This window comes from Danio rerio, chromosome 19 (genome assembly GCF_052040795.2).
Source record: "Danio rerio strain M-AB ecotype USA chromosome 19, GRCz13ab, whole genome shotgun sequence".
In the NCBI taxonomy this organism is placed as follows: Eukaryota; Metazoa; Chordata; class Actinopteri; order Cypriniformes; family Danionidae; genus Danio; species Danio rerio.
This window is the reverse complement of record NC_141039.2, coordinates 36731627-36746126: the sequence shown is the minus strand read 5'-3', so window position 1 is coordinate 36746126 and position 14500 is coordinate 36731627. Positions and strand designations below refer to the sequence as shown.

General features: G+C 34.4%; 1 protein-coding gene across 3 annotated transcripts in view; it reads right to left on the bottom strand.

Annotated features, from left to right (window-relative positions):
• Positions 1-14500, bottom strand: part of gabbr2 (gamma-aminobutyric acid (GABA) B receptor, 2) — a 378463-nt gene that overhangs the window by 72623 nt on the left and 291340 nt on the right. For all 3 annotated transcript variants that reach the window (XM_087294608.1, XM_087294607.1, NM_001144043.1), the window contains exons 11-12: positions 12473-12605; positions 7335-7442 (exon numbers count right to left, since the gene is read on the bottom strand). In XM_087294608.1, the coding sequence (XP_087150734.1) occupies positions 7335-7442; positions 12473-12605 (241 nt within the window). The remainder of the gene's footprint in view (positions 1-7334; positions 7443-12472; positions 12606-14500) is intronic.

The window sequence follows — 14500 nt, the reverse complement described above, 5'->3', positions numbered from 1 at the left end:
GAGGTGTTAGGAAACATTGATGGTGCTTTGCTTTTTTGAGGAACTGAAATAGGCTGCACCACTGACCAACTGAAAGCTGGTCTAAAGTTCAGTGCAGAGCGCGTTAGTTGAGAGCCTTTGCAGGTCCAAGATATGTACACATTCCTTAATACACACAGGATGTACAGCAATACACAAATGACTTTACATTTGAAAAAATAAAGGAGTAAAATGTTACAAAAAGGATTATTTTCTACATAAATATATAAACCACTACCTCCATGCCTTCTTCATGTGGGGGAGCTTTTTTCAGTTTATTAATGACAATTTGAATTGGTATAATGTTACTATTAATAGCAATATAATTTATTATATGCATATATTTGTTTTAATAAAAACAAGTTTAGATGTATCCACCTGCTGGGTTTTGGAGATGTATGCATCACCATATGGGGCATAAGAATAAGGCGTGTGTTTGGATATAGCTCAGTTTTTTTTACCACACTTAGTTATTATTGTTTAAATTTGTTTGCTGGAAATTAGAACTGAATATTGAAATAGTCTTAAAAAACAAATCTTTGCGCTTCAAGAACAAAATAAAATATGTAGGCTAATGGATGTCTTCAGTGGAGTGCATTTCCTTATCCCCGAAAGTAAAGGAGTAAAGAGTAAAAATAAAGTAAAGAGAAAGTAAAGAGGCCAAATAGAGGAGGCTCAATCTTTATCCTTACACTTCAGATGCTCCGTTTAACTGTTTTCTTGCTAGTAAAGCATTCAGTTTTTCCACTTACAAAGTCTGACATGTAAATAGCAAAAGTGCCATAGCGTTGCAACTGACTCTTAAAGGAAATGGGAGAGGAGACTTTGATTGGTTTTAATGCACATTATGCTCAAAACACAACCATAACTCATAAGCACAAATCTGCTACATCATGTGCTGTAGCGCAAAGCATATTTTTTCCATCTTTAAAATAGCAAAAGTGGATTCAGATATGCCCTTCATGCTTTTGCGCCATGCACTTTAGACTTTGCGCCTATATCATTAAAATAGAGCCCATCATGTCTATTAAATTTTTCCTGCAGAATGCCATACAGGTCTGAGATAACACTGGAAAGTGTAAATGACAGATTTCCACATTTGTCTAAACTAACACAAAATAATTATTGACATCTATGCACATCAAACTGGGAAAAATGACACGTCACTATTACTGCTGTTAATTAATCATGATCTTGGATTTCATACCCTATAGCTCTATTTAAGCTTTTGTATTCACAGTTCAAATTGCTCACTGCTTATACAAGATTGTTGCTGCAGGTCTACAAGAGCATGTGGTGCATTAGTGTCAGATTGTGTTTGTGCTCAGTCTAACTTATGCAGGCCATCATGTGCCTGTGTCGGATTGCATTTACAGATGCACACATCTCTTAATGCCATCTATTTGTGACACTGTATGTTCCATAATACAGTCAGGGACTCTGAATGATGCATGATGCAGTACACAGGTGTGTATGTAGTTGTATGTCATACAATAATGAATATTTAAGCTTATTGACCATATATATTTAGATAAAAAAGTGGAATCAGACTAACAGTTTTTTAAAAGGCTCGGGATGAATTACCCTAAAATGATGGTATAAAATATTGTAGAAATGATATATTACCTAGAAATACTTAAGTAAAATTAAACAAACTAAGATTAACTAATGCAAATGATTAAAAACCTAATAGATAAAAACAGTACTTGCTTAATAGAAAAAAATGTAAATAAAGACATTCTGGAGAATCAGCTATTAAATACATATTAACTGGGATAACTAACATAAAAGATCATGAACACGTAAACAAAAGTAAAACTAAATAAACCTTATGAAAATTATTTGCCCAATGAAATGGACTTAACACTATCCCCCAATTTATGCTGCAACCCCTATTAAAACACAACAATTGGTAAACAACATAAAACTATTATGTAACTGAAAAAATTATCTAAAATTAGATAATCTGAAAATCTTAAATAAAAAATAACTTAATACCTATAATGATTATTTGCTCAACAATACAAAGTTAAAGTTATCCCGATGAGCTCCCAAATTTCTGTTGTAATCCTCTATTAAAAACTCATCAAAAGAAATAACTGACATAAAGATCATAAACTCATTCATTCATTCATTTATTTATTCATTCATTCATTCATTTTCTTTTATTAATCTGGGGTCATCCAGCTTTACGCAGCAGATGCCCTTCCAGCTGCAACTCATCACTGGGAAACATCCATACGCACTTATTCCCACACATACACTATGAACAATTTAGCTTACCACATGTCTTTGGACTTGTGGGAGAAACCGGAGCTTCCGGAGAAAACCCACAGGGACAACATGCAAACTCCATACAGAAATGCAAACTGACCCAGCCGAGGCTCGAACAAGCGACCTATTAGCTGTGATGCGATTGTGCTACCCACTGCGCCCTATAAACTCATACACCAAAGTAAAATTAAATCAACTCATAACTAATAAATGAAAAATGTATAAGAGTTATCCCGGACGAGCCCCCCAATTTATGTTACAACCCCTATTTAAAACACATCATGGGGTAAAAAACATTAAATAGGTCATAAACTCATAAAATGAGGTCAAATGAAATAATATGAAACTGACAAAAAAAAACAAAAACAAGATATAAACAATGATTGCCCAACAAGAGTTATACTTATCCTGAGCAAGCCCCTGATTTTTTACAATCCCCTACTAAAAACACATTATAAACCAGGTCATAAACTAATAAAATGAGGTCAAACTAAAGTATATAAAACTGATAAATAAAAACTTAGATATAAATATTAATTGTCGAAAAAGGGTTATAGTTATCCCGGACGAGCCCCCATTTTTGTTACAACCCCCTATAAAAAACACATTGTTAAAAAGGTTATTAACTCATAAAATGAGATCAAGTGGAATAATATGAAACTGATAAAGAAAAACTAATATTTAAACAATAATTGTCCAACAAAAGTTATGGTTATCCCGTACGAGCCCCCCAAATTTATGTTAAAACCCCCTATTAAAAACACCTCAAGGGGTAAACTATATGAAAATGTCATAAATGTGAACAATCCTGTTAAAATAAGATAAACACACCTAAATTCAACCATAACCTAGGCAACTAAAGCAAACATCAGTATGTGCAATGCATGTACATGTGTGTTTGAGTTTTTTTTCCCGCTCTATCTTTCTCTTTTCCTAGAGCTCAGATTTAAATCTGGCAGAGGTGATTGACACAGCCCTCGCTTGGCCCCGAGGCACAGAGAGACTGTAACAGACCCCTCAGACCGGTGGACCAGCATCGAACGGCGGCTGATTTGCGACGGCCTGTCCGCCGAGTCACTGCTTCTCAGCTTGATAAAGAGATGGCACACCCACATGCACACTCACAAAACACAGTCCTGACAGCAGCCATCGCTTTCGAGTGCCAAAGCCCAGCAGTCCATCACTGTGTGGAGCGGGAGTCAGCTCACTGCCAGCTTCCTGCACACTGAAGCGCCAGAGGGAATTAAAGCCCGGAGTCTGGGCATTACCTGTCTCTGAATTTATTTATATGTAGTGGTCCAGTTAAGAACTGCTAATTGAGTGTGAAAGTGCAACTGGAGAGAAGAAACTGGCATTACATCGTATTCTGTTTTCTGAATCATTGTTTGGAATTCTGTATTCAGGAAAAAATCTATTATTTTAGTTGCGATTCAAATCTAAAGAAAAAAAGGAGAAATTTTGATGTTGTACAATCCAATGTGCTTGGCCATTTGCAGTGTTAAGCAATCAAAACAGAAATTTGACTTAGTATTTTAAAGCAGAGGTCAACGCTTGACAATTTTTCGTGGCCTGGCAAGGAAGGGGATGTGCGAAGCTTTTACGTAGATTGCTAGGCGACCATCAACCGTTTTCTCAGAGTATGACAAGCTGACAAAACATTGCTGCAACTCTGATACAAGTTTTATTCATGGAGAAACCACTGCTGTGTTTGTCTGAGATAATTAGTCTACTGAAATAATTATATTCCATACTAAACATGAAGCTCAGTTCTTGACACGAAAGTCCAGGTGTCCTCGCGGCATTCTGAACATGTTTTCAAATAGGTGTGCTTGGAAGGCGAAAGCTCGTCGGACAACTTGCAAGCATCAATCCTAATTTGCCCCTCGCAAGCCATCCATTGAAAATAATGAACATGTGTGCGGAAAAGACGCGATATGTGAACGACCACTGTTATTAGCGAATCTCCAGCAGGTGATCTTCTTCTTGCACACACAAACATGCTGGATTCACCCTTGGCATTTCCTTGGCAGTTCATGGGTCCTTCACTGGGCCTTTATTCCTTTTTAAAGAAACTTTCCAAACACGTCCGTTTCTTACTCATTTTACTAGCTCAAGTGAAATTTTGGCGCTCAAGTGACCGAAATGTAACCAAGAGAATACGGTCATTTTTCAAAATAAAAGTTTGTTTAGACTCTGATAATAAATAAAATGAAAACAATTCATTATTTCTTGTGCAGCCTGGTACCAACTGATCCACAAACCAGTACCGGTCTGTGGCCTAGGGGTTGGGGACCATTGCTTTAAAGCTTAAAGGTGTTAAAGGTTAAAAAATGAGGTTAAAAAATTCACAGCAGTAATATAAATTTAAATTACAGAACTGAAATTTTGGTTTAACGGTATAAGTGGATTTTCATTTAAAAAGGAGATATTAATTAATTACTCAATTTAAATAGCATCAAATCAAAACCCAGCCTAACAAGTAAAACTTCAAGACGTATGCTCTAATATAATTGCATACTAATCCTAGAAATGACTTATGAGTATAGCAAATATCATCTACTTAAAACAGCCTTCACACTTAACCATGTAAATAATTTTCTTTGATTTACTTCCATTGTATTAGTGCTATTTAAAAAAAGGTATGGTGACGCGGAGACGCAGGTTGTAGCACGATCGCCTCACAACAAGAAAGTCGCTGGTTCGAGCCCCAGCTGGGCCAGTTTGCAATTCTGTGTGGAGTTTGCATGTTCTCCTGGTGTTTGCGTGGGTTTCCTTCAGGTGCTCCGGTTTCCCCCACAAGTCCACAGACATGTGGTACAGGTGAATTGGGTATACTAAAATTGACCGTAGTGTATGAGTGTGAATGAGTGTGTATGGATGTTTCCCAGTGATGGGTTGTAGCTGGAAGGGCATCCACTGCGTAAAACATATGCTAGATAAGTTGGTGGTTCATTCGGCTGTGGTGACCCTAGATTGATTAAGGGGCTTAGCTGAAAGAAAATGAATGAATGAATAAAAATATACTTTTCATAATATTGTTGTGGATAAAATACTGTGGTATTTGTACAATGTTGTTATTGTTAACTAATACTATTAAAGATAATATAAACTCAGAATATTAGACTAATAATCTAAATTACTTGAACTAAAAATAAAATACAATGATACATATATGTATCATTTTATTTTATTTTTCACTAACTAAAACCTAAATATCAATATTAAAAATTACATAAAATGACCCTAAATCGAGACAACATAAAAATACAAGCACATTAAAATAATAACAATAAAATAAATAGTATAATTAAATATTAATGATAAAAATTGTAACAAAATATTAAAACAAAAATACAATCTGAAAAAAACTAATTAGAGTAATAAAATGCAATTTTAAACAGAAAATATTAAATAATAGCTCATTCAAAATATAAACAAAACTAATAAATAAAGTTATTAATTCAATTTTATTATTATGAGAATTTAAAAAGCCTAAGATTTTTCAACTGACAATTCAATTCATGTTTATATATATATATATATATATATATAGACAATATAGGTTGTGGCAAAGCAGCTTAACATAGATCTAGTAAAGTCCAGATTTCAGAATTGAAGTTCATTTTAGTTCAGTTCAGTGTGGTTTAATTTTCACTGATGAAAGTCCAAACACTGAAGAGCAAATTCATCGATGTGCAGCTCCACAAGTCTCGATTCGAGCAAGTCAGTGGCGACACTAGCGAGGAAAAAAACTTCACCAATTGATAAAGTGAAAGGAAAAAAACCCCAGAGAGAAACCAAGCTCTGTTGGGCATGACCATTATTCTTCTGCCCAAACTTGATAATATAATACATCTGATCATATACATATAAAGGCTAAATCAAAGCATTAATGAATACTGAATTACTATATATTAATAATGCTAAAATACCGTAGCACTGTATCAACGCCTGAAGTTTTGACTAGTTTTCTCTAGTTTACCTGCAGCGTGGTTTATGACTCTGAGTTTTGTGTGTATATTTCTCCTGCTCTGTGACTGCAGCAGTGGAAGCAGAGCTGTGGACTCTATAAATAAAGATGGCCAGCAGGGCACTGAAGCTGCGGCTACAGCCATCCTTTACAGCACTGTCACACAACATCAGCTGCTTCGCTCGCCACATTCACACACCGAGCAGCGAGACAAACAGCGCATTAAAGAAGGTCAGTGACATTTGAATGATTCTGCTGCATTTAAGAGCTGCATGTATGCACTTGTGCAAAAGAAACCCACTGCATTATTCCCTATAGCACTGTGATGCCTTTTTACACACACATCTGTGAAGAGCGATCCTAACAGAGCAAAAAGACACCGTTCCCTAGAAGAGATCAGAGATTTGCTGGTTTAAGAAAATACTTAAAAATATACTTGAACTTTATTTGAGTATTCACAGGTCACATCTTAATGAAACTAATTTTTTTTTCTCCCTAAATTAAACAGTCCATTTTGGGGGCGAATAGGTTTATTTAACATGTCCACTACATTTAAACAGTTCAATTTGACTACTTTCATTCAGTTGATCACTGGGTCTGGCGGGTGCACTTTTAGCTTAGCATAAATCACTGATTTGGATTAGACCATTAGTAAAAAATTCCCCCCCAAAATTTTAATCAAAGGTTTTATGAAATTAAAAATATGTTTTTTTTTTTTTTTAGTATCAGTATGTTAGCCTTAAGAATATCTATATGCTAGTGACTTCCAAAAACAGTGATAAAATTGACATTTAGAGGATATAAACCTGATATAATCATCTGATCTTCTGCCTAAATATATCGATTTTCATACTTTAGTTTCTCATCAAATCTTCTGACCAAACAAAAGCTGTCCTAGCTAACAGGGAACATTCCTAGAACATTCATAACTTAAAAAGTGGTAGGAAAAAAAATGTGATTATCAGTTATTTAAATTTAAGTCAAGTAATCATGTAACGCTGATCTGCGAGGTTTATTTTTAAGATATAAACGATGTGTTGTGCTGTATCTGATATGATACTGTAGTTCTCACCTTCTTCTTCATCTTTACATTCTTGAAGATGGCATGGACTCTCCAGGTCTTCGCAAACATGGCACCAAACGCTGTTGTGTACCCCACAATGAGGATCCATGTACGGACCTAAAAACATTAGACGTGAAACAGTGAAGCAAGGCTGCTACAAACCAAGAGTTGATATCATTTATGCACTCAAAATTTCACCTAAAAAGCAAGACTGAATCCCAACACAGTCTACAGAATACAAAAACAGCAGCCGCAAAAGCATGAAATATAATGATCCCATATCCAAGATCAGAAAACAAATTGGGTGCCAGAGAGTGTGGTGAAGTTGATGAGGCATGGTTTTTCATTTTTGTCCTCCTTCATCGCTCTAAATCTAGTATTGTTTATAGTGTTTTCCTCTGGGGGGAAAAAAAAATCTCAGAATGTACAAAGCAGGACTCAATGATAAGAATGGCTTACCAGCCCAGAGGAAATGATAAAGAGTTTTTGGCTTGTTTAAGGAACCACTGAGCTGTTTCTATATCTTGTTTGTTGATTTAAAGAAGATTTAAAGTTTTGATGTTGTTGGATGTGACCTGTCAAGTGCTGTTGTGAATTAAATTCACCAAATACTTTTGACCTGTGACAGAATTGTGATAACCTTGGAGCATGGTCACTAAATTTAACCATAAAACCATTCATTCGTTCATTTTTTTGGCTTAGTCCCTTTATTCATCAGGGGTCGCCACAGCGGAATGTTTTGCCAACATTTCCAGCATATGTTTTATGCAGCGGACGCCCCTCCAGCTGTAAACCATAAAACTAAAGTTTGTGTATAATATGTTACTGCAGTGGTTCTCAAACATTTTTCATCAAGTACCACCTCAGAAAAAATGGTCTCTCCAAGTACCACCAAAATGAGCAGTATTGAAATACAGTAGCGCAGTAGGCCCAATAAAGCAGCTGCAACTCAGCACAGTTAAAAAAACGTGGCAGATTACCTCAGAAATATAGGCTATATGTCATATATGACATATTATATACATCATTTTTGATCAGTTTTGAAATGTGTGTAGCATGTACATGACATATTTTATTACTCCGCGTACCACTAGAAGGAAGCCTGCGTACCACTAGTGGTACACGTACCACAGTTTGAGAACCACTGTGTTACTGTATATAAACTTGTGGTATATACAAACAATGGTAAAATATTATTGGAATTACAGTTCATTGTATTGACAGATTCTTTTTAATGGTAAAACAAGCTTAATTGTACCTAAATCTATATTTCCCAGCAGGCACAGAACATCAACATGACGTCTGATTGATGTTGTACCCCAACGTCGTGGGACATTGCATTTTGTTTGGAAAATTGTGTTGATGTCAGAACCCAACGTCAGGCCCACGTCAATCTCCAACATCAGAGAGACTTTGCATTTTGGTTACTTTCCAACACAACCTAAAAGCAACAAAATATCAATGTCTTAATTGACCCAGTGGCTGTTTAGATGCATGTCACTGATGAGAAGATGACAGATGTTTACTGTGTGATGACCGAAAAGGCCTCAAACACTCAGCAGGCACAAGACATCAACATGACGTCAGATTGACATTGTACCCTAAGGTCATGGGGACGTTGCATTTTGTTTGAAAATGATAATTGGATTGACGTCAGAACTCAGCGTCAATCCGACATTTTTGTCCAACGTCCAACTTAAAATCAACCAAATATCAATGTCTAATAATGTTAAAGCTTGACGTTGTGTGAACGTTACCAATATGACGTCTATCAGACATTGGATTTTGGTTTCCATACCTGACGAATAAATGTCAGTATTTGACGTCAATTTGACGTTGGTTTAAGATGTTGGCTTGACGTTGGATTTTGGTCACTTTCACACACAACCTAAAACCAACATCAATGTAATTTCACACTGCTATTAGACGTCAAAATAACACGGTCCTTAGATGCTAGTGACCTAAATCTAACCTTAGTGTCTTATGACATTGCGTGTCTGCTGGGCTAATTTCTAATCAATTTTAAGCAAATGTGACCCTGGACCACAACACCAGTCATGAGGGTCAAATGTGATGGGATTTCTACATAATCTGAAAGATAAAAAACATTGATTCATGGTTTGTTAGGATAGGACAAAATTTGGCCAAGATACTAATATTTGAGGGCGCAAAAAAGAGAAAAACATCCCTCAAAATATTATCAAAATGAAGTTCTTGGCAATGCATGTTACAAAAAGAAATTTAGGTTTTGATATATTTTAAGTCGGACATTTAACACAATCTTTTCTTAACATCCTAACGATTCATTCATTCATTTTCTTTTCACCTTAGTCCCTTTATTAATCTGGGATCACCACACTGGAATGAACCGCCAACTTATCCAGCATATGTTTTACCAAAGTCCCTTTAAGGCAAGTCATTTCACTTGTTGGCCAACTTTGAAACGCCTCTCGGACTATGCTTGGGCATTCTGTCTGAGTAGGGAAACATCAAATTCTCTAAAACAACTTGCCAAGCTTATGATTACATTTCATATAATGAATAACTTACTGATTAATAAAGGGACTAAGCCGAAAAGAAAATTAATAAATATAGGTATAAATGATATATTCAGAACAAAAACAGATTGACTTTATTTAGGACCCAAAAATAAATATAATAATACATATATTATTATATATATATAATTCATATTTAAACCATGAATATTAATTGCTCAATTTTACCCTACCCGTCTCCGGCAGGTAGCATGTGCCTTGCTCAACACATTTGTGAGTTTCTTCCCCTTGAGACTGGAGCTACTGCAGTAGCTAAAGCTTCGTAATTAAAAGGTGGATTATGGTCACATGCAAACAGGCAGTGGAGGCGTGACGAGACACATCCAATCCTGCTTACTCAGTGTGGGGGACACAGTCTGAGTAGCAGAGGTGAACAGCTTTCACATTCAGAAATGGAGGAGAGCTAAACTGGTTCTCTCAGGGGAAGCTGACACAGGGGAACTTGTCTTAATCTCTAATAGTTATATGTTTAGTTGCATACATTCATCTAGCATTGGTTGTACATGTTGGTTTAGAGAGGCCATATGAGGCTTTGTAATGTGTAGTTATAGGAAAGACGGGTAACTGAAACAAAGAACAAAACATAGCCCAAGCCAGTGTTTGCTAAGCCTGTTATTGGAGACACATCAACAGTACATATTTTGGATGTCTCTCTTATCTGACCCATTCATTTTAGGTTTTGGAGTCCTTTTAATGTTTTGATGACTTAATTCCATCGTGTTTAATTAAGAGAAGTTTGAAAACGTGTAATGCTGGTAAGCCTCCAGGAACAGAGTTGGGAAACTCAGCCCTAAATAACAGATTTCAAATTTGCAATGTTATACTGTATATTATACTGTATATTATATTATAATATATTATATTATATTATATTATATTATATTATATTATATTATATTATATTATATTATATTATATTATATTATATTATATTATATATTAAACATAAAAACAATATGTTTTTCTGAGTGTTAACTTATTCATGTACATCCAATAGACTAAATAATGATATTTTAAAATGATACTATAAGGCCTCTAAACACCAGTGTAATACATTAGTCCTAAATTAAAATATGTTTCAAATGAAAACTTCATTACTATCATAAATATGTTTGCTTATCAAAGCCCATTTCACAAGGTTATCACTGTAAATTATTAAAATAAATTAGCTGGAAAATAATACACAAATCTGCTGTACAAAAAATAAATTTACCTTTAATTTTTCTACTTCGCACATCAGTACCAAAACACCAGTAAAATCCAAGTTAATGGTTAGATGTTCTTCCAGTGCATGTTTACACAGAAGAAAAAAGCTCTGACTTTGTACATCAGCACTCTCCTGTTCTTTGTTCGCACACAACATGATAGCAGTAATTTACCAGAGATGTTATATCTTCTCCTACCTGATCATTTCCAGAACTGATTTACCAGTATTTTGAAAAGATCCTCTTTACACATGCTCCCTTAACAGTGATTTACCAGTAAAAAAGGCCTAATGCTTCATTATTCATGTGCATAATGTACATATAAAGCACTACTTAACACATATATTAGACCACATTTTATAAGAGAAAACAGTTTAGATCTAAAAATTGTTCATTGTTAATTGATTAGGCAAACAACAATCTGGAGTTTTTATGAATTAGCAATTTTATACCCAAATTTGAACCGGCATATTCAACATCTCTCAGAAGTCAGAAATTAATCAAGCATTAAACCATTAAAACTACATTTTCTATTAAGGACTGCAATTAAATAACTGTAATTGGGCATCAGGACTAAAAATAAACAAATAAAGGGCTTACTATTTTTTTCTGCCTTTTCGTGTAAAGCTGTATAGTAAATACGAATGGATAACAACACTAAATACATTTGAGCAGTGGAAATACTACTGAGACTGTAAAGCTTTTACGGACTGGTGAATTAACCTTTACTGAAACATAATATATATATATATTTAAAGCGGCTATGGTTATCTAATAAATTTGATGAGCATTGTATATTTTTTAAAGTAATAATCATCAGATATTGTAAATCATTTTGCAAAGTTGTAAAGCATTACTTTGCTACGGCAATACACGTTTTAAATGTAAAAAAAAAATGTTTTTAGAGGCTAAATACACATTAAATACCATCAAACTGTCCATACTACTATACAATTTGATGTCTACTTTACAGATATTGTCAAAGCTTGAAAAATTATTGTTCATATCAAAACATAGAGGGCGCTCTTGTATGGTCACCAATGGAAACTTAGCTTTGATTTTCTGTCAAATTTGGATTAAAACGTTTTTTGTAAAATATATGTTTTGTGTAATGAAATAAAGTATATATTTATTTGTATATACATATAACAATAATTTTATTTAACTTGTTGAACTAGCTACAATAGGACATCTGTCTTCCTTACAATAAAAAATGAAAAAGCCTAAATCTCTGCACCAAAGCATTGAAGAATGGCATTCATTTAAGTTGTACTTCAATTTTATGTCTATGCTCAAAAAGCGGGGCTCACAATTAGGCGGTAAACATAATTGAGAAACTTTAAAAGAGTAAAAGTGTAATGCCTAAGCTATAGACATTACTCACAGTGCAGAGGGTTTCAAACTCCTTGTCTGACACAAAAGATCCGTCCAGCCCGAAGAGGAAGATGGAGGCGTAGGACAGCATGCCACCCAGAATGATCAGGTTGTTCATATAGGGACTCGACATTTTGATCAGCCTGCAGATGGAGGGAAGCACATGGCTGATTCATTAAAAATTCACATTTCATTTATTATTAACAACTGCAATTAAATGTGCATCTACACCCGTGACATACAGACAGAGTGGAATTGAAAAAAAGTCTAAAACCAAGAGTGAAAATAGCTTTACTTGCATAATTTTCATTTTTCCATACAACATTTCTTATTGCAATCGTAGGTTTTATTATTACTGTAACATTTTGTGCATTAATCACTTCTAATATATTAATGCATTGCTAAAAGTATCACAGTACTATATCTGTAAAAATTACATTATTGTTATACATATGTCCTACTTTGTCTGATTGATTTTTTACCGTTTCTTTAAATTTTGTAACAGCATACGCCAGTAAATATTTTAAAAGATGTCAATTTTTTTTTAAAGTTGTATATATTAAAAATAAATATAATATAATATATTAAATATATATATATATATATATATATATATATATATATATATATATATATATATATATATATATATATTTCTCGAATCTGATGATAGCCGTGCGAATAACAGCACTTGTACAGCCTCTTCCCCCTTGTGTATTACTCCGCCCACATAGAGTGACAGCAGATCAATAAACTCACTACAGTTTGACAAATGTTGCAGCTGTTGGACAACATTATGTACTTTTGAGGAATGTAGTTGTTTAGATTGCAACTATGCAGTTTTTTTTATTAGGATAGTGCCTATTTTAAATATTTATAATTTCAGAGATACAATGCGTTTGCAGCCATCAGTCTGTAATACTGAGAAGAGAAAAGATGATTGACAATCCGCCACAACGGTGGTGACAGAGATCGCATAATAAATCCTTAGGGGAGAAAAACTCAGCGTTAATTTCAAACCACAGCTGATCAAATCATTCTAAAACAGGTAAGTGATATTCTAAGTTGATCTCTTTTTTTTGTATGTTGTAGTGCTGTATTTATACCAAAGTAATCTGGTAGTGTTTGCTTTGCTTTCCTGATTGCAAAAGAGAAATACTGGGAAATCTCTGTAAACTTATGGCATTTCATGCCGTTCAGCCTTATAATCTTAAAATGTTAGCAAAATCACCTGTTTTGTCATTACTTTAAAATGACGTTGGTCAATGGGCGACATTTTCTGCTGTTTTGACCGTCAGCTGCAGATGTGAATGAATGACGGAAGAAAGTAGTTCCTCATTCAATAGGGTTTTTAAGACTCCATGTTTGATTTTCTTTTTTGTATACACGATTTTGCAGGCAACTGTTGTATAAACACAATATCACACTCGCAGCAGTGCGATATTGTTGTATATCGTCACTGGTGGGACACTAAGGCACTCGAGCCAATGCATGCCTCCCAGCAGTGCAGATAAACAGCCATGTCGCACTGCTACTCCAAATTAGGGTACAAAATAAAAACAATATTTAACAACAATTATTCCAGTGATTTTAAAGCTGATTACAGCCATTATCGGGCCATTACTCAGATCTCCTTTGTCACATGACCCATTTAGAAATTACTCTAAAATGCTACTAAAGAAACCTTTTTTCAAACAATGGTATTTTCTTTTATTATTTAATCACTCAAAAGAACTTCATGTAATAAATTAAATTAAATTAAATCTTATCTTGTGTAGCATAATAAATGTTTATCGTTCCCTTACTTTGGTCTTTAATGTCACATGACCCATTTAGAAATTACTCTAAAATGCTGCCAGACAAACCTTTTTTCAAACAATGATATTTTCTTCTATTATTTAATCACTCAAAAGAACTTCATATAGTAAATTTAAACTTGTCTTGTGTAACATTATAAATGTTTACTGTTCCTTTCGATCAACCTAATGCACCTTTGTGGATAAAGACGAATTTTTAGAAAAACAAAACTAATACTAAC